The sequence below is a fragment of the Andrographis paniculata genome, unplaced genomic scaffold, assembly GCF_009805555.1.
Source record: "Andrographis paniculata isolate CXL003 unplaced genomic scaffold, ASM980555v1 Contig71END, whole genome shotgun sequence".
NCBI classification, from domain to species: Eukaryota; Viridiplantae; Streptophyta; class Magnoliopsida; order Lamiales; family Acanthaceae; genus Andrographis; species Andrographis paniculata.
This window is the reverse complement of record NW_026137608.1, coordinates 2,781,534-2,802,419: the sequence shown is the minus strand read 5'-3', so window position 1 is coordinate 2,802,419 and position 20,886 is coordinate 2,781,534. Positions and strand designations below refer to the sequence as shown.

At 33.7% G+C, this 20,886-nt stretch overlaps 1 protein-coding gene across 1 annotated transcript; it reads right to left on the bottom strand.

Moving 5' to 3' along the window:
• Positions 1 to 19,498: 19,498 nt before the first annotated feature.
• LOC127265076 (NDR1/HIN1-like protein 1) lies at positions 19,499 to 20,427 on the bottom strand. The gene has a single exon (XM_051294753.1). It carries the CDS (start codon positions 20,278 to 20,280, stop codon positions 19,642 to 19,644), a length of 639 nt encoding a protein of 212 aa, XP_051150710.1. The 5' UTR covers positions 20,281 to 20,427; the 3' UTR covers positions 19,499 to 19,641.
• Positions 20,428 to 20,886: the final 459 nt, after the last annotated feature.

Below are 20,886 nucleotides of genomic sequence, written 5' to 3'. Positions count from 1 at the left end.
GCGTGCGAGAATGGAGAATGCAAGTTAGGTTGTATATTGTCTGATTGCAATTTGAGAAACAACTTAGTTGTGAAATAAGGCAAGGCAAGTTGTCTGTCCAATAAAAGAAGGCCAAATTTATGAAGATCCAAGTATCAACCCTTGTCAAAACCATCCTAGCCGTCGATTATGAATTAACATTTATAAGATTGGACGGCGATGAATGTATACGCCAGTTGTCAATGGCAAGCGCCACCATGTAGAAGTTTGGCCGACTTCTATAAATAGAACCCAACTCGGAGCTCATTTATTAAGATTTTACAATATAAAATTCGTATTTCATGGAGAATAGCTCAAACTCTAAACGCTAGAAGCAGGTGGCTGACAGCACTCATGTCACCTGATCGCCACCTATCTAATTATGTACTTAGATAACCTTACAAGCTTTATGGTGTAACGCACATGCTAAATTTGTAGCTAAATCGCAATGTTATGCCGTGTTTAGACCGCTATCTTTTAACTCATTGGTACTGTGCTCTTTGGGAGGAAATTAATACCCGTTCAAACTCCAAATGTGGCCCTATTGCATTTATGTGGTGGGCTCCACTCAAATTATTGGGGCCGTCATTAATAATATATGTAATGTATTATATTTAGTAAAATATAATTATATATTCCATATATCCAATATTATTTGAATTTAATTTATAGCAATAATAAAATAATATTTTTTTATTTTTTTATTATATAAAATTTTATTTTCTACAAAATGATCACTACAAAAAAATAATATATTTGTAACGGAATTCCGTCCCTAAAGTTCACGTAGCTAACGTAATTCTATTCTTATTTCCGTCTCTAATGTCATTAGTAACGGAAAAAGTAGATTTAGAGACAAAAAAGTTTTGTTACAAAAATGATTTTTTCTTATAGTGGATATGTATATTGATTATATTTATAAAATCAAATTTAATTTATTTTTCTATCAGATATTTTTAATCAATATTTTATTTCCACATCATCAATTATAATATTTATTATACAATATTACAATTAAAAAGCTATCCAAAATATCTTCAAACTTTCTATCTAAACACATTTCACCTCAAATACAACTTTTTTCAATTCAAAAAATTTTAGATCCAAATTCTTCTAAAACTCCAAAATCATCGGTCTAAACAGAGCATTATATTCTTAGTGTAATCGCAACATTTAATTCATTTGAATTCTAAGTAATGAAATATCATATTTTTCTTCATCGCATTCTCAGTTCTCGGTGACATGAACTTGCGATAAATATTTGCGAAGTATCTTAAGATAATGGGACTGGAAACACATATAAGTCAATTAACAAAATCTAGTTAGATGAATTCGAAAGAAAGTCATGTTGCTAGGTAGATCCAAGATGCTCGCAAAGACAATTCTTTGAACACAATTTGACTTAGAAAATAAAATAAAAATATAGGTAACAAATTGATTAATTGATTCATTATTCGCGAGTTTCGATGAGAACGGTTCGCAGGGCAGTGAAGTATGAGTCTAGAAATGGATCAGCAGATCAAAAATAAATAATCATTTTCGATTTCCAGAGTATTTATAGATTAGGAAGATCCAAAATCGCGAGGTACCTTGGCAAGTAAATATCTCTTGCGTTCACTATCATCTATTTTGCGGGCATCTCATCCCTTTTTTGAACCATTAATTCTATATCTATCCATTATATATTAGAACACACTCCATTTACTCCCTGCAAACTTCATACCATTATTTAGCTATTATAATCACAATCGCATTACACTACACTCATCTCTCGCTATTTTAGTTCGCATTAAATTCTATAATCGCACTTAAATTCAATAGTGTAAAATTACATTCAAATCAACTCGAGTCATAGGCTCACATTCATTTTCACTCAAATTTCCTCTTACATTTTTGCCTTGAGTTCGACCCAGCACTCACCGATTATCATAAGAAAATTATATTATTTGATGAAATTTTCTAAGCTACAAAGTGACACTTAGCACACAAGAAGTACATTTTATAAAACCAAATTTCAATCATCAAATTTTATTTCTTTTTGTTCATCTTCAAATCATCAATGCAAGTTCGAGCCCAAAATGTTTTCTTGAGTAGGCTAGGGAACCCATCATAATAACTTTCCGAACAGAAAACTCAATTGCCATTGAGGTCAATTTTTTCAAATGAAAATAGTGGCATGCCTTGTGGGACACCAAAGATATCGATGTTTCACATTTGTAGATAATCCGAAAAGAAAGGATGAACTGCGAGCATGATCCACTCATTCTGGTGCCAAATATTTGGAATAGCATTCAAATAGAAGTACAGTATGTTTCCACGATCCAACAATGTTTTTGTCGAAGTACTTTTTGAATATTTGGTCCGAGAATATGCAATGAAATGGTTCGAGTTTGGGAGGAAGAGAGAAGGAAAATAAGGCTTTTTGATATTGCCTCCGAACTTGAACCTACATGGGTCGATCAACTAGCATCGGCGGCTGAACCAGCAATCAATAAGGGACTGCGCTTCGGCCAAGTTATGATCCTCCGGAGGAACAAAGATATCTCCGACAATCAGATATTTACTTTGATGCAGAACGAGACTGGGAGATTCGCTGGACAAGCATCTAAGATGCCGAGGGGTAGAGAGCAACCCCTCCAATCTCAACAAAATCCATTGTTTGCTTCGACTGCACCTCTACCCAAATTGTTTGCTATTTTGGCAACCCCACAAATATTTTTTCCATATGTTGTTGCATCCAAACCGCAGCAACAACCCACCCCGATGGTATCAGGTTTTTATTAGACCTCATTCAACTCACTTGCCTCGGAATGTACCAAAGGACGACAGGTGGGTAGCAAATCGAGCTCCCAATAAGTCGAACCCACCATCTTGATCACAAAAAAGACGTAAAAAATGTTGGCGACAAGCTCGAAAGCAAAAGAAGAAGTCGAGCAAGAGCGTCCAAAGCTGAATTGAAGTCTTGACACATCTCAAGGCGCTTCCAAATTATTTTCGACACCGATGGACCAATCGAAAAGAGTTGCTATCAAAGAAGGACCTGGGAACGAGCAGATTGCACATAAGGAGCAACTCGTATTCAGAGGCAAGCTCGCTCTTAGAGAGCGGCTCAACCGCAACTAGTTGTTCACTAGTAGAAAGTAGTTCAACCACTAAGACCATCTCACCCACAAAGGGTAACTCGTATGCAGAGAACAGTCTGTGCGCAGTGGGCAGCTCGCCAATGTAGAACAACACGGATGCAAGGACCAGATCATACACAAAGAGTAGCTCACTCAAAGGGAATGAAAAATGTGCACTCGAGGATGACGAGCTATCCGAAGTTAGCCCAACATCATTGTGTGCAATCAAGATTTAGTGCGAGCCTTGAAATATTTTAGAGTTTTTACGGTCACTATGATTGAATTATTATGAAAGAAATCCCTAGCCTTTCGCAATAAACCGCAACTTCTGTAATTCTCCGTCACGATGAAAGAGGTCATCCTTGCGGTGTTAGTTGACAATGAAGGCAGCACCGCACAACCCTCCTGAATATCTTCCATCTTCGATGATGCTACAAGAGGTTGAAGTTTGCTTTGAAGGTGAATAGCAACTTGAAAGTTTGAGGTGCAAACTAAGGCCGATCTACGGCTAAAGGCATGAGTGCTTCGAATTGACAAACGATCCAGAAAGGACCGAGCTAGAACACTCATTATTAAACATATCGGATATTCTTGAGAAATTAAGTTCATCCGACATTTTTTAGGGGAACATCTGTTACCTTCGCCTTGGAATGCCTTGGATATGAGGCCTTGTATGACAAAACTCGAGTGAGATCCAGCTACACTTAGAGAAGTCCAACCGCATTGAGCATGGTCCAACTCGGTCAAGCGAAGTCTAATAGCGTCGAGAGAGGAACTGCATCGAGGGAGGTCCTATTAAGATACTAAACTTGTAATAATTGAATAATATATCAAAAATAATTATAATAACTGGCATATTAAGATTAGCTAGAGTTATGGCTAGAATTATGGTGCCAATTATATGTAATCACTCAATGACTGATTTTGTGGCTTATGTTTAGGGTTGATTAATGAGTCTTATATCTATATATTTGTGCAACTCTATGTAATAATTATCAGAGAGTGATGTAGGGAAAATAATGTTAGGCTGTGAGCATCTAACCATATTCTCTAAATCAAATCGTTTATATTCTCCATTACTGTTTTGATTTCTTTGATCAAGCTTCTTTCTAATAAAGTTGTATCAGAGCCTCTCCAGCATCCATCCATTGTGACATGATGAATGGCATGCTGCCTATCCATTTTATGAAACTATCCAAAGAAAACTATGGCTATTGGAGCCTTCGAATGAAAGCAATATTGGGTTCCCAAGATGTTTGGGATATAGCTGAAAAAGGGTACGACGTACCTGAAAATAAAGCTGCACTAACCGCAGTGCAAAAGGAAGCTTTACAGAAAACCAAGATGAGAGATCAAAAGGCTCTCACTCTCATCCATATGTGTTTGGATGATAGTATGTTCGAGAAGATATCCATAACAGCAACCGCAAAAGTGGCTTGGGAGGTTCTCTGCAATACTTGTCAAGGAAAGGACAAAGTTATCAAGGTGCGTTTACAGACCTTGAGAGGTGAGTTTGAATCACTCAATATGAAAGATGTTGAGTCCATTGAAGAATATGTGATTAGGGTGTTATCGGTGGCAAACCAATTGAAGAGATATGGTGAAACATTATATGATGCCCTCGTGAATAAAAAAAATCTTGAGATCTTTAGATTGAAGGTTTGATTATGTAGTCACAGCCATTTTAGAATCACAAGATGTAGACAACATGGTTGTTGATCATCTATTGGGATCTTTGCAAGCACATGAAGAACTAATAAAAAAACGAGAAGCACCTGTGGCCCAAGTTCTTCAAACAAAACTCAACTTACAAGATGGTGAGAAGTCAAGGCCTACTGGAGGCAGAGGTCGTTACCAAGGATGCGGAAATGGCTATCAAGGACGAGAAAGAGGAAGGATGGATTGAGATGGCCAAGTCGAAACAATTTACCAAAACAATAGAGGACGAGGTGGTCGTGGCTATGTTCAAAGAGGTCGTGGACGAAAAGCGGGTGTGCAATGTTACAATTGCCGCAAGTTTGGGCATTATGAAAATGAATGCAGATCAAACAAAAACGAAGTTGTAAATCAAATGGAGGTCAATGAAGAAGAAGATACCACGATGTTGCTCACATGCAATGAAGAGAAGTATGATGACTTGGAGGTGTGGTATCTTGACTCCAGTGCGAGTAGCCATATGACAGGTACTAGAAAATTATTCACCCTCATTGACGAGACAGTTAGAGGTGATATTTCATTTGGTGATAGTTCGAAGGTTTCCATGATAGGAAAAAGGAATATACTCATTTCATTAAAGAATGATGATCATGAGTTTATTTCAAATCTATATTATGTGCATGCTTTGAAATCAAATATTCTAAGCATTGGATAGTTGGTGGAGAAAGGCTATGTATTTGACATACGGAATGGACTTATGAGCATGCGAAATGGCTTAGGAAAACTCATTACAAAGGTTCCAATGGAAAAGAACAAGATGTTCAAACTCATCATCAAAGCTGATCGCGCTAAATGCTTGAAGATGGCGGCTGCAGAGACTTCGTGGCTTTGGCATCAATGATATGGGCACTTGAACTTTGATGGCCTGAATTTGCTCGGAAAAATGACTTAGGGGCTGCCAAAAATATCTCACCCAAATCAGTTCTGTGAGGGATGCATATATGGAAAGCAGTTTTATGCCAATTTTTCGAAGGAGTCTCATAATCGAGCAACCGAACCATTGCAGTTGGTTTATGCAGATATTTGTGGTCCAATTACACCTACTTCTTTCAGTAAGAAAAGATATTTTATGTTGTTCATTGATGACTGTACTCGCAAGAAGTGGGTATATTTTTTGAAGGAGAAATCAGAAGCATTTGAGATGTTCAAAATTTTCAAGGCTCGAGTGGAGACAAAGACGGGCTTAAGAATCAAGTGAATGAGAATTGATCGAGGATGAGAGTTCACCTCAAATGCTTTCAAAAAATTCTGTGAACAGCTTGGAATTGATCGACGGTTGACTGTTCCATATTCACCACAACAAAATGGTGTTTTGGAATGGAAAAATCGGACAATCATGAACATGGTAAGAAGCATGTTGTAAAGTAAACAAATGCCAAAGAAATTTTGGGCTGAAGCATTGGCTTGTGCGGTTTACCTATGCAATCGAAGTCCAACAAAGAGGCTGGACAGAATTACACCATAGGAAGCATAGAGTGGCCGAAAACCAAGTGTATCACACTTTAGAGTTTTCGGGTGTTTGGCTTATGATCATGTTCCAAACAAAGGCCGGACAAAGCTGGATGACAAAAGAAAAATGTTTGTGTTCATCGGATATGATCAAAAGTCTAAATGATACAAATTGAATGATCCTGTAAGAAAGAGGCTGGTTGTGAGCAAGGATGTGCAATTCCATTAAACTAATAGCTGGACGTAGGAGCAAAATGAGTAGAATTATAATTTTCTGCCACTTCAAGCTGAAATAAATGATGAAGTTGTTAGTCCTACAGAAAACCTGCCTCAAACATCTTCACACAGGCCTGTTGTGACGGAATCGCCATCAAGCACACCAATTCCACCCGTTCGAACAAAAAGCTTGGCAGACATATATGCTGAAACGAAAGAAGCATAAGCTTATTTTTGTTTATATGCAAACTCAGAAATGATCACATTTGATCAAGACATTCAAGATAACAAATGGAGGAAGGCGATGGATGACGAGATGAATGCTATTGTGAAGAACAACACTTGGGAGTTGGCAAATCTTCCGGAAGGAAAACAAACAGTCAGCTTAAAGTGGATAGGTAAAAAAAATGCCAAAAGAGAGGTGGACAAATACAAAGCAAGGCTCGTGGCTTCACTCAAAAAGCCGGGATTGATTATGATGAAGTGTTTGCACCGGTTGCCTTACTAGAGACAATCCGATTAATGATCTCATTGGCAGCTCAACAAAATTGGCGAATTTATCAAATGGATGTAAAGTTGGCCTTTCTGAATGGTTATTTGGAGGAAGAAGTCTATGTTCATCAACCGCAAGGTTATTTTATCGACGGACAAGAGGACAAGGTGCTTTGATTAAAAAAGGCTCTATACGGGCTTAAACAAGCACCGAGGATGTGGTATAACAAAATTGATGAATACTTCCAGAAAGGTGGCTTTACGAAATGTCCACATGAATATGCTCTGTATGTATTGAGAAAACAAAATGGTGGGATCATGTTTTTGTACTTTTACGTTGATGATTTAATTTTTACAGGCAATGACCCAACCATGTTCCAAGAGTTCAAAAGGCGCATGAAAGAGGAATTCGAGATGACATATTTGGGGCTCATGTCTTACTACTTGGGCATTGAGGTTAAGCAAAGTGATAGAGGTATTTTTATTTGCTAAAAGACATTTGCTGAGAAAGTGTTGAAGGACTTTGGGATAATGAAATCACATCTTGTCAATACACCTGTTGAATGTGGGGTGTAATTATCAAAGAATGATGGTGCTGAAAAAATTGATCCTACCGTGTTTAGAAGGCTTGTAGGATGTCTGAGATATTTAACATGCAGTAGACCAGATATTCTTTATGGAGCAGGTTTGATCAGCCGTTTTATGGAATCACCAAGCCAAATTCACCTAAAGGCAACCAAAAGGATATTGAGATACATCAAAGGTACGCTGGATTATGGCTTGTTTTATTTTGTTTCTGATGATTTCAAGTTGATTGCCTATAGTAACAGTGATTGAGGAGGAAACATTGATGATCCGAAAAATACGTCTCGTTATGTTTTTTACATGGGTAATACTGCTTTCACTTGGAGTTCTAAGAAACAGCCCATTGTGGCGTTATCTACGTGTGAAGCTGAATATGTTGCAGCAGCTTCATGTATATGTTATGCAACTTGGCTGAGAAAATTACTAGAAGATCTGGGATATTCTCAAAATGAAGTTGTTCATGTTGATAACAAATCTGCAATTTCCTTAAGCAAGAACCCTGTTATTCATGAATGGAGCAAGCATATAGATACATTCCGGGAGAGTGTGAACAAGAAAGAAACACAGTTGAAGTATTCCAGGTCCGAAGACTAGGTAGCTGACATCTTCACAAAGGCACTAAAGGCACAAGATTTTTGTCGACTGAGAGAATACTTGGGTTTGCAAAAGTTACAAGTTTAAAGAGGAGTGTTAAGATACTAAACTTGTAATAATTGAATAATATATCAAAAATAATTATAATAACTGGCATATTAAGATTAGCTAGAGTTATGGTGCCAATTATATGCAATCACTCAATGGTTGATTTTGTGGCTTATGTTTAGGGTTGGTTAATGAGTCTTATATCTATATATTTGTGCTACTCTATGTAATAATTATCAGAGACTGATGTAGGGAAAATAATGTGGGGCTTTGGGCATCTAACCATATTCTCTAAATCAAATCGTTTATATTCTCCCTTACTCTTTTGATTTCTTAGATCAAGCTTCCTTCTAATAGGTCCAACCGTGTCGAGCAAGGTTTAACAGCGTCGAGCAAGGTCTAATGGCTTCGAGTGAAGCCTACATGTGTTAAGTAGAAGTCCAACGACGTCAATGACAGCCCAACACATCAAAGAAATGCTTAATACGTCTCAACCACGAGTTAAGGGTTGTGGCCTCAACGACGAGCCGAAAAATGATATTCATAGAACCCAACAGAGTTGAGGCCCAAGAAATTAAGTCAAAAGGGAAACAAGATTGTTGGAGACAATTGTCGGATTGTTTCTCCCCAATTTTATCCAAAGATTATTTGGATAAATCATAATTGGGATAAAGATTAATAGGTTGAGCAAAATTGGGATAATGCGGTTCGCTCAATCCTTATCATACAAAAGAATAATGACACCGTCAAGGAAGGGACGGGCCATTCATTCCCAAAAATGTTGTACTTTTTCTATTTTCTTGTGTTTTTTTTTGTTTTTTTAATTTGAATTCAATATATTTTTCTTTAATATATGCGATATTCTTCCTCTAAATTCCTACAATTTTATTCATTTTGTTCATATTTAAATTATCGATATGAGATCAACTTCGGATGCTTTCTCGAGTAGGTTGTGGAACCTATCGCAATGACTTTCTTACCGGTCAAACCCAATCGGCTGTCAAAGTCAATTTTTTCAAGCGACAACAATTATACTTTTTCAGTTCCGCCAAATTTATGTCACTTTTGTTTTCTGGTTGACATAAAAAATATATTTTTTATTTTTTTTAGTAAAAATACTATATTTTTCTACTATAAAAAGAATTATTTTAAAATTTTATCTATTTTTTTCTTAAAACTCATGCCAAATAAAATTAACATAAATATTGATAACCAAAAGTAATATTTCGGTTAGGCTCAACCAAACACATGCATTTCCTATTATAAAAATAGTTTTCCCATGTTAAAATTAAAATATTATTGAATTTTCATAATTACTAATATACTATTCTCTCCATCTGCCGATAAAGTATACATTTATATTTGGTGCGGAGTTTAAAAATTAATATTATTTTAATTGTAGTGAATAATTAAAAACGATGTAAAGATAATTTTTTTATTTGTTGTTTGGTGTAAAAATAATGATGTAATAATAAAATAGATGTATTTATAGAAAAAAAATTTAATAAAATAATAACTTTGTAATTGGACAACTAAAAATAAAAATATGTATATTTTATAATTGAATGAAGAGAATATTACACATAACTCATTATTTTATACATAAAATACAAATACAAATATGTCAAACTATTATTATACACTTTATTTACCAGTATAACATTATGGGCTTGTAATTGTTTTTTGGTTTGGGTGTTTGGGTTTGGATTGTCGAATAGTAAAAAATTGAATTTGTATAATTATTTGATGTGATATAAATAGATGTTGATGTAATGTTTTAAATATAAAATAAATTTGTAGTACAATATAAAAAAATAAAAATAATTGTTTAATGTGATATTTTTGGAGCGAAAAAAGAATCTGAATTGTAAAAATTTGTTGTAAAATCTACAAAAGAACACAATTTTTGTGTTTTTAGATAAATATATTTTTTATGTTAGATATAGAAAATTATATTAAGAATATAAAAATAATATTTTATGTTGAATTATTGATATTTTTTTAGTGGAGAGTATATTATATATAATATTAATGTATATTTATTTTGTATTCTTTTAATAATATTTTTTAAAATAATTCTATTTAAAAACAGTAAATGAACAAACTATTACTCCTTTAATCGGCGGGGAATCCTCGGCATTAACTTCACCCAATTCCACCCAGCCCCATCCAATCCATTATGTGTGTATGTATTTATAATATGTATATTACTTAGGGAGGGGATTCTCGACATCACCCCTCCCTGACCCACACACACCATGTATCTATACATAGGTGTGTGATGATGTTGAGAGTGGGACAGGTCCTCTCCTATGTACTTATGTATATGTGTATATATATATATATATATGGGAGGGGATTCTCAGCATCATCCCCTCCCTACCCCACACACACCCATGTATAGATACATAGAAGATCCCCTCCCTGCCCCACACACATCCATGTAATAGATACATGAGTGTGTGATGATGCTGAAAGTGGGACAATGAGGGGTGATACTGAGGATTCCCTCCCATATATATGTATATATACGCGTATATATACATTATATGATATGTATTATGTATATATATCACTTTTGAGTGATACGGCTGGACGGAGCTGAGTGGGGCTGATGCAGAGAATTTCATACTGTTGGATTTTTTGTCCATAATGATCCACCCCATTATGCACAATACACACATATTCTTTACACAGCCTAAGAGCATTTGGCCCAAACCCACAACCCAGGCCCATGATCCGCTTACCTCTCTCTCTCGCCCGTGACCCGCACCTATGACCCGGATGGGATCCGTGTCCCTTTTGCGAGGCTTGATCTGGGCTGTTGATTCTGGATCTAAATCGTGGTCATCCATTGCTTTGCATTGAGTATATATATATATTGAGAGAGAGAGATCGTGACTATCATTCACTCTATACTATTTCTCTCTCTATATCCTCTCGCCCTCTCTCTAGCTCTCCTCTCTCTCGCTCAACTTTTCTGGCCTTCCATTCCGGCGACGATTTCCGGTGGTTCTTCGACGGTTGCCTTCCTCCTATCTGTGAAGCTCCTTGCCATGGTTGTTTTCTCCTGTGTTGTTGTGTTGAGCCGCAAGGGGCTCTCTCAACGTGTAGGCTTCTGTTAAGCCTTTTATTTTTGGTTTGTGGGGATATATGTCTTGTGTAGTGGGTTTTAGGCCGGTGCTTTTGTGTTCGTCGCGTTTGTTGGGTGTGTTGTAGTGTGATTTTGGTTTTCCGTGTTGGTTGGGGCTGAGCCTTCAAAACCAAAACTAGTTCAAGTTTTATCTTGCTTCATTTACTCGATTTCTTTCATAAAATCGTTAGATCCGTTCGTAAATTTCATAACAAGTGGTATCAGAGCTTTTGGTGAAGATTTTCTTTACAAAATTATCTTTATTTTTTATTTTCTGTAAAGATCTGGTTTAAATCTTTAAGATCTAAAAGGATCCGGTTGAAAATCGAACTTATTATACTGTGTTTGGTTCTTTTCCTTTGATTTTGAGTCTATATCGGCCATTGAGTTTTTCGATCCGTGTTAATATAGCCGCGGTCGAACTGTTAATGTTGGGTTTGGACTTAATCGCTACTGTTTTATGTAGATTGGTTAAGTTCGAGTCCATTTCGGTTAGAATGGTTCAAAATCGTTTCGATTTGGTGAAAACCGATTTTGTCCATTGTTATTTTAAATAAACCGTAAAACTTATTGCTTCGCCTTATTTTCGTTTAGATATATGCTTGTTGGGTTAAAATCCAAAAGTTTTTCAAGAATCTTTAAAACCAAAATTATTTTCGAAAGATCTTGTTAAAACTGTTTCTGTGGCCTAGTGTCTCTGTCCGTGAGTTTCGGTGACTCTAACTTTGGTTAGAGGAGAAACATTGTTTCTGGTTTGTTGTTATTAGTTGGCTAACCCCTATTCTTGAAAAGAGAATAGGTTACTTGTATATACCCTTGTACATTTTTAGGGAATATATTGTTGTTGTGCTTCGAGGGTAAATTCTATAACCCTAACTATTTTATTACCGTTATTTTTCCTTAGTTTAATATCCGCATTTAAATTCCGCCCAATCAATTGTAAAGGCTATTGTGATACCAAGGTTGCAAAACTCCGATCCTCACTTTTGTGAGTGATTCTCGAGTACCTTTGGTGGAATAGTCACGAGTGAATGTTGTAATAGTTAGGCTTTTTTTTGTTATCATTTGCCTGTGATTGCAATATTCTGTGATATATTTGTTGTTGTGTTTGATTGTTGTATTTGTTTTCTGTGAATTGCTATTGATGTGCTGTGATTTGGGTCTTTGTTTGGTTTTCAATTTGTTTTAAAACAATCTGTATTTTAATAAACTGCTTTTTAAAAAAACAAACAGTTTTTGCCAAACAAATTGTGTTTTTCGGAAAATTTTATTTTTCTTAAAATTGTTTTCGAAAACTGTTGATCATGGCTGGGCAAATCTTTTTCAATATCCAACCTTTTGATGGAAAAATTGATTTTGCTATTTGGAAACAAAAAATGAGAAGTATACTTGTTACTCAAAAATTAATAAAAGTTGTGGAGCCGGATCAAGCAACTACAGTCCCTCTCGAAAAGAGGGCTGAGTTGGATGAAATGGCTTCGTCTTGTATAATTCTAAATTTAGCTGATCATGTAATTCGTAAGGTTGGTAGACAAGAATCTGCTGTGGTATTGTGGAATAAATTAGATGAATTATATACTCAAACTTCTTTACTTAGTAGGCTTTATTTGTTAGAAAAGTTCTTTAGTTTTAAACTTGATCAATTTAAAACTATTGATGAAAATCTTAATATTTTTCAAAAATTAATTCAAGATATTAAGCTTACTGGTGATAAGAATATAGATGATTATAGTGCATTAATTCTTTTGAATGCTATTCCAAGTGTTTTTTCTGATGTAAAATCGGAAATTAAATATGGGCATGATTTTGTGACTTTAGATGTGGTTATTAATGGTTTGAAAAGTAAAGAATTAGATTTGAATGTAAATAAATCTAATAAATCTGGTGGTGTTATGTTTATTAGGGGTAGGTCTCCTTTTAGATCTAATAGGAATAATAATTCTGGAAATTCTGATAATAAAATAAAAAATCAGAGTAATAATAATAGAAGTCGAAATAGATCTAAAACTCCTAATAAAGGAGGAAAGAAATGTTATAATTGTGGTGATTCTTCACACTTTGTTAGATATTGCCCTAAGAAACATAATAATAATAATAACAGAAATAATAGTAATACAACAAGTGAGTTAGCCAATATGACTGTTGTTGACAATAATTTCGGAAGTGTGTTTGTTGTTTGTCCAGATTTAAATTCAAATATTTTGAGTGCTAATGAATGGATAGTTGATTCTGCATGCACATTTCATATGACACCCTTGAAAAATATTTTTTCTGAGTTTAAGATTTTAACACATTGTTATGTGACTATGGCTGATAAACGTGTGTGTGAAGTTGAGGGAATTGGTGTTATTAATCTGAAATTTAAATCTGGAAATATACTGAAATTGCATGATGTGAGATATGTGCCTGAATTGTCTAATAATCTGTTGTCATGTGTTAGATTATCTACTATAGATTTAGAAAGAAAATGAGGTTTAAATTGCACGAAAATAACAAAAGGGTCTTTAGTGATTTTTAGGGCAGCATTAAAAAATGACTTATATGTAACTTTTGTTGTGAATGTATGTTCTGATATGGATAATTCTGAAATAAATAATTCTAAATTATGGCATAAGAGATTATGTCATATTAGCAATAATGGCTTGAAAATTCTGCATGAATCTAATTATTTGGAAAATGAAAAATTGTCTATTATTCCCTTTTGTAATATATACAAACTTGGAAAATTAAATAAAGTTCAATTTTCGTCAAAAACCCCTGAAAATTATATTTTTTTCAAAACAGATTTTGGAACGTATACATATTGATTTATGTGAACCTTGTAATGAACCTACTTATGGTGGGAGTAGATATATCTTAACTGTTGTTGACGATTTTTCTAGAAAAATTTGGATTTTCTTATTGAAAAATAAACTGGATTTGTTTAAAATTTTCAAGAATTGGAAAACTCAAATTGAAGTGGAAACTGGCAGAAAAATTAAATATATTAAAATTGATAATAGTTTAAATTTTTGTAACGCCTGGTTTAGTAATTTTTGTGTGCAAAAATATATCAATTTTGAATATGTTCCCAAGGCATCCCAATTTAGTGGGATTGCTGAGAGGTTAGATCATACTCTTTTGGAAAGAGTTGGATGTCTTTTGACATCGTATGGTTTACCTAGAAAATCTTGGAGTGAAGCTGCTGTAACAGTAGCTTATCTTTTAAATCGAACACCCTCTATCCCCCTTAATGGTGAAATTTTTGAAAGTAAGTGGTTGGGTAGGCTAGTCGACATATCTAATGTTCGTGTGTTTGGGTGTCATGCTGTGATACATATTTGCATTGATGAATTTGAGATGAAAACTGAAAATTGTGTTTTCTTAGGATATGGTATTATGGGGTATAGATTGTGGTTAAGTTCTAGACCCGGTTTGAAAACTGTTATTAGTAATAATGTGACATTTAATAAATGTTATATCCCATGTTTGAATATTGGAGAATCTGGATTTGTTGATTATGAAATTATTGATATTAATACAGATTTTTCTAATATAGGAAATAAGGTGGAGCATAATTTGGTTGATATAGAAAACAGAGAAATTAAATCTGTAAAATCTGATTTTCGTTTTGAATCTACTGATATTCAGCATGTTGTTTGTGAATCCAAAAATGTGCAATTTATTGACATTTAAATTGCTGAGATTGATTTTGTAATTAACTTTATGTTGCTGAAAGGGTATCTGTTCTAAAAAACAAAAATTAAGAGAGTGAGAGATTCTGTTTTTAACTGTGATGATATTAATTCAGTTTCGGAGTGTGTTCAATCTGCTGATGTTGAAATTGATAATATCAAATTTGAGGAAGAAACTAATACTGTTTTTTATAGTGTTCAAAATGAGGTGGAGTTTGCTTTATATAATGAAACTGATATTTTTGTTGGTGATTTTCGAATCTTATCTAGTGCTGGCTAGCCTATTGTGAATAAATATGAAAATACAGTTTCTGAAATTTAAAGCAATGTTGAAATTGTTTCAAATAATAGTAATGAGATTGAAAATTACCTATTTGAGATGAGGTTAGGAATAGTCCTAAAGTGTTCTCTATGTTCGGTAATTTTGATTCATCTTCTTTACCTAGAAGTATGTTTGAGAACTTAGATGTGGATGAACCGATGAGTGATAGGAAATTGTATAATTCCGAAAGTAAGTCTCAATGTTTAGTGGTAAAAGAAGATAAGAGCTCATTAGTTGATAATTAGTGTTGGAAATCAGTTCCTAGGTTTTGTCATTGGCTTCTTTGCATTCTGTTATCATGGGTTTTGAATGATATGAAACTTGTGAAGTTTGCTACTATTGTTGTTTGTATGTTGTGTGCTACATGTTTTGGTTGTATAACACATTTACAATGTAATATAATTCTATCGAAGTTTGGATTTGGATGTATTCCTGCTGTTGTAGATACAATATTCTTGAAACTTGATAGATTTGTATCTTGTTTGAAAATGATATGTTTTGATATATTTGATTAGTTGTGTTTTACACATATGTAGATGGTAGGCTAAATTAATGTATTGTTTATCTAACTTGTTATTTTATTCTTTTTGCAGGTAAGTAATCCTAAAGAATAGGCGATGATGAACCCCAGTCACTCGGACGAAAAATCAGATGGACGATTTGTTGGATTTTTTGTCCATAATGATCCACCCTATTATACACAATACACACCTATTCTTTACGCAGCCTAAGAGCATTTGGCCCAAACCCACAACCCAGGCCCATGATCCGCTTACCTCTCTCTCGCCCGTGACCCGCGCCCATGACCCGGATGGGATCCGCGTCCCTTTTGTGAGGCTTGATCTGGGCCGTTGATTCTGGATCTAAATCGTGGCCATCCATTGCTTTGCCTTGAGTATATATATATTGAGAGAGAGAGATCGTGACTATCATTCACTCTATAATATTTCTCTCTCTATATCCTCTCGCCCTCTCTCTAGCTCTTCTCTCTCTCGCTCAACTTTTCTAGCCCTCCATTCCGACGACAATTTCTGGTGGTTCTTCAACAGTTGCCTTCCTCCTATCTGTAAAGCTCCTTGGCATGGTTGTTTTCCCCTGTGTTGTTGTGTTGAGCCGCAAGGGGCTCTCTCAATGTGCAGGCTTCTGTTAAGCCTTGTATTTTTTGTTTGTGGGGATATATGTTTTGTGTAGTGGGTTTTAGGCCGGTGCTTTTGTGTTCGTCGCGTTTGTTGGGTGTGTTGTAGTGTGATTTTGGTTTTCCGTGTTGGTTGGGGCTGAGCCTTCAAACCAAAACTAGTTCAAGTTTTATCTTGCTTCATTTACTCGATTTTTTTAATAAAATCGCTAGATCCGTTCGTAAATTTCATAACACATACGCTTTTAATCTATTATATTTAATTATAAGAAAAATGAACGGACTACTTTCTATAGAAAATATATTTTTAATTTGATTTTTAATGAAAAAATAAATATTTAATTCAATATATATATTTCATCAGTTCTATAATTAAATATTTATTTATATTTTGCACGGAATTTTATGTATATTAATATTATATTTATATGTAATAGAAATAAAGTAAAAATGATTAAAATAATCTTAGGGTGTTTAGGGTGTGTTTGTTTGGGTGTTTGGATTTTGAATTGAGATTTGAATAGTAAAAATTTTGAATTGTAATAGTTGTATGATGTGATATAAATAGGTATAGATGTGATGTTTTGAATGTAAAATTAATTTTTAGTATAATATAAAAAATAAAAAATAGGTGTTTGATTTGATATTTTTTTAGGGAAAATTTTTTATGAATAATAAGATTTTGGCAAAATCTTACAAACGAATTAGTATTGTGTGATATATATGTAATGACATTTGTGTAATATATTATAAATTTTAAGGATATCTCTAATGTTAAGTAGATAGTAGAATTGTTTTAAAAAAATATATAATTTGTTATCAGACAAATTAAAATAAAAAAATTATATAATTTATTAAGAGACAGATGAAGTATATTTTTTTGAAAAATTGCTTGTGTGCACTTCATATATATCTACAATTCCCAATATTATATCAACAATTATAAAAATATATTAAACCCTTCGTTCTCGAAATATATATATACATTTGATTGGCCATGAATTTTAAAAAAAATTGGATAAAAATTCAAATTTTTTTTATAATAAAAAATATAAAAAATAAATATTTTTACCAAAAAGGAACAATAATATTTTTTATAACAATAAAAAATAGTCATAAATTTGAACTAGATATAGAGTATATTTTTATAATATATATAATAATATAAAGAAAAACCATATTATTATATAATACTTTTAACTGTTTATAATTATTAACAATAAAAAAAATTAAAATTTCTCAAATACTAAAATAACACAGCCTTAATATTTATAAATATTATAAAAAATATAAGTCTGTTTGACTTCCAATTGTTTTTTCTTCAAACAATTTTCAATATATATTACACGAGTGCCTCTGTCCTATTTTAACTGACATATTTTTTTATTTTTGCATATAAATAATAATGCATATCTTTTTATTTTCGGTAAAACTTATTAAATCAAAATAAATTTAACAAATATAAATCAATTTTATTAACAGCATAATATATAACATTATACATTATATAGGACTAGTTTAAAAATATATACTTTTATCTATATTTAAAATACTACATCTTTTATAGAACTAGTTTATGTTAATTATAATAGATAATTGTATTTTTTTTATTTACTTATATTACAAGAAATTTTATTACTTACAAAATAGTATTCATATTGCATCTATTATTATAATTCGATTGTTCATGTTTACTGGTTCCAGTGGTCGATCAGCAGAAAGAAATGTTAAAATATTTAAATATATATTTTAATTTTTAAAAATTATATTTATTAAATTTATTTTAAAACAACCAATAATATTGTACTCCCTTCGTCCCATAACAAACTATCCATTTTTCCATTTTGGTCCGTCCTATAACAAAGTATTTATTTTCTTTTTTAGTAATTGTACTATCTACCTAACACTATATATATGCTTACAACTTACAATATATTACACAAATATCATTATCTTTATATCACACCCTAATAAGGTTATTTTAGTTATTTCTACTTTATTTCTACTATATATTAATATAATATTAATATACCTTAAACTACGTAAAAAAAATAAATAAATACTTATTTATGGGACGAAGAGAGTATATATATAAATAATAAAATAATATCATAAGTTACTAATATTAACTAATTTAATATTATTATCTTAAATACCTTGTCACAAAATATCAATTGAAAAAGAAAAAAATAGTATATTTTATCATATAAAAAAATATTAACTCTCAATATAAAATATTTATTAGTTAGAGAATTCTCTATATATCAAATAAAATAAAATATATCTCAAATCATTAAACAATCAAACATACTTTGATTTATAATTCAATTATTATTATTATTATTATTATTATTATTATTATTCAATTCACAATTTCAGTAAAACCATTATTTTTTTTTAATAAAATATTACTAAGTCATGGTTAAAAAAAATTCAAATGCAAACAAAAAGGGACCTCTTGATTTTAAAGTTGAGATTTAATCAAATATATTATCCATGAGTTTTAAATGCAATACTGAAATCTAGAACTACCGGGCCGACTCGCATTTCGAGACGGTAGGGTTGGATCAATTAATGACCAATAATAATAATATCATTTTAACTTTTTCAAATAAAACAATGAATATGTTTCGATTTCTAAATGAAATTTGACTTCAATCAGCAGCAACACTCACATGGATCACCCATTTTTTTAATTCCACACAAACAGCTCACAACTAGATTGTCCCAATTAATTTAATCAATTCCTAATCATAATAAGACAAATTCGAGTAAATAATAAGCAATATAAAATTGAAAAAAATAATATAAAAAATCACAACTCCGTAGAAAATGAAAGAAACTGACATCCTACCCTCCGCTAAAACCTCTCCCCAACCTTTTCTAATCACACAAAAAATGTAACTACTAATCAGAATTTAATTTTTTTTATTTTACGTTATTCCAAAAAAATAATAATAATAATAATGTAACTACTACATGAAAACACCCACCTTTCACACAATACAAAGATGCAGTTTTATTTCGACGAATTAAGATGTACAGTTCCAAAAAAAATTCCATGTGAAAAAAGAAAAGGAAATTTGATCATTATAATTTTGTTTAATAGTTTAATTAATTAATAAGTTAGATATTTTTCAGACGCTGACGGTGCAGGTCTGAGAGAGCTGATACTTAACTGCATTATTTCCGACGACGACTCCGGCGGGCTTGCCGGGGCTACCCGGGAGCGGAATGGTGACGGGGCAGGTGACGTGGAGGTGGTAGCGGCCGGAGACGAAGGTGGCGACTTTCCACTTGACGCGGCCGTCGATCTTGAAGTTGATGCGGACGGCGCCGGCGGACTGGTCCTGGGCGAGGCGGAGGCCGTTGTAGGGGGCGACGGGGACGTTGGTGCCGTAGATGAAGGGGGACCAGATGTTGAGGTCCTTGTGGCCCTGGTAGGTCGGGGGGATGACGGTGTAGTAGCTGATCTGCTGGTTGTTGTAGTTGGCGTAGACGAAGAGCTTGCCGTAGTAGACGCCGATGCGGGAGTTGGGGTTGCGGGAGAGGACGGTGATCTGGATGGTGGTCGAGATCACATTCGGGGCGGAGACGTTGAGGACGAAGACGGTGGCGTCCTGGACGCTGAACCGGGGCTTCTTCGGCTGGAGGACTGCCCAGACGATGAGGATGGTGAGGAGGGCCAGGAAGACCACCACCGCCACCACCGCCAGGCACGTGCGGACCGCCTTCTTCTTCTTGCTCTTGTGGTGGCTGCACACCTTTTCCGACATGGCCGCCCGCCAAGGAATGGCAACAACCAATGCACCTACTAGCTCAAGCTGAAAGAGATAGAGAGAGAGAGAGAGAGGAGGGGCTAGCTGGGAATGAGATTGGGCTATCTATATCTATCTATTAATACAATACAGGGTTGGCATATGCTCTCTCTCTCTCTCCTCTCCATAAATATCTATATATACACTAGGCTACTGGCTACATACAAATTTACAGCGCATTTGTTTTTTAAATAATAGAGTACATTTTATATTAAATTAAAGAATTAGGACAATAAAAATAAATAAGTAACCCATTTTTTTTTTCGTTGAAATAAAATTTTTACAATCTTATCATTTTTCATCGGAGATTGAGATTGTCGGTCTCAAAACAATCACGGTTCCACAATCTCAATCTGTTGTGATTCTCAATCATTCTGAACCGTTAGGGTGATCTACACAGATTTTCATCCAAACAATTACTGCCGATAAAACTCAAAGTTTAAGAATATAAAACAAAAATATATATAAAGAATTAAAAAAAAATTGCTCAATCGATGACGAAGGCTCAGATCGCAGCCACTTCTTCATCAACTCCAAGTTGTCCTACGAGGTAACCCATGAAGG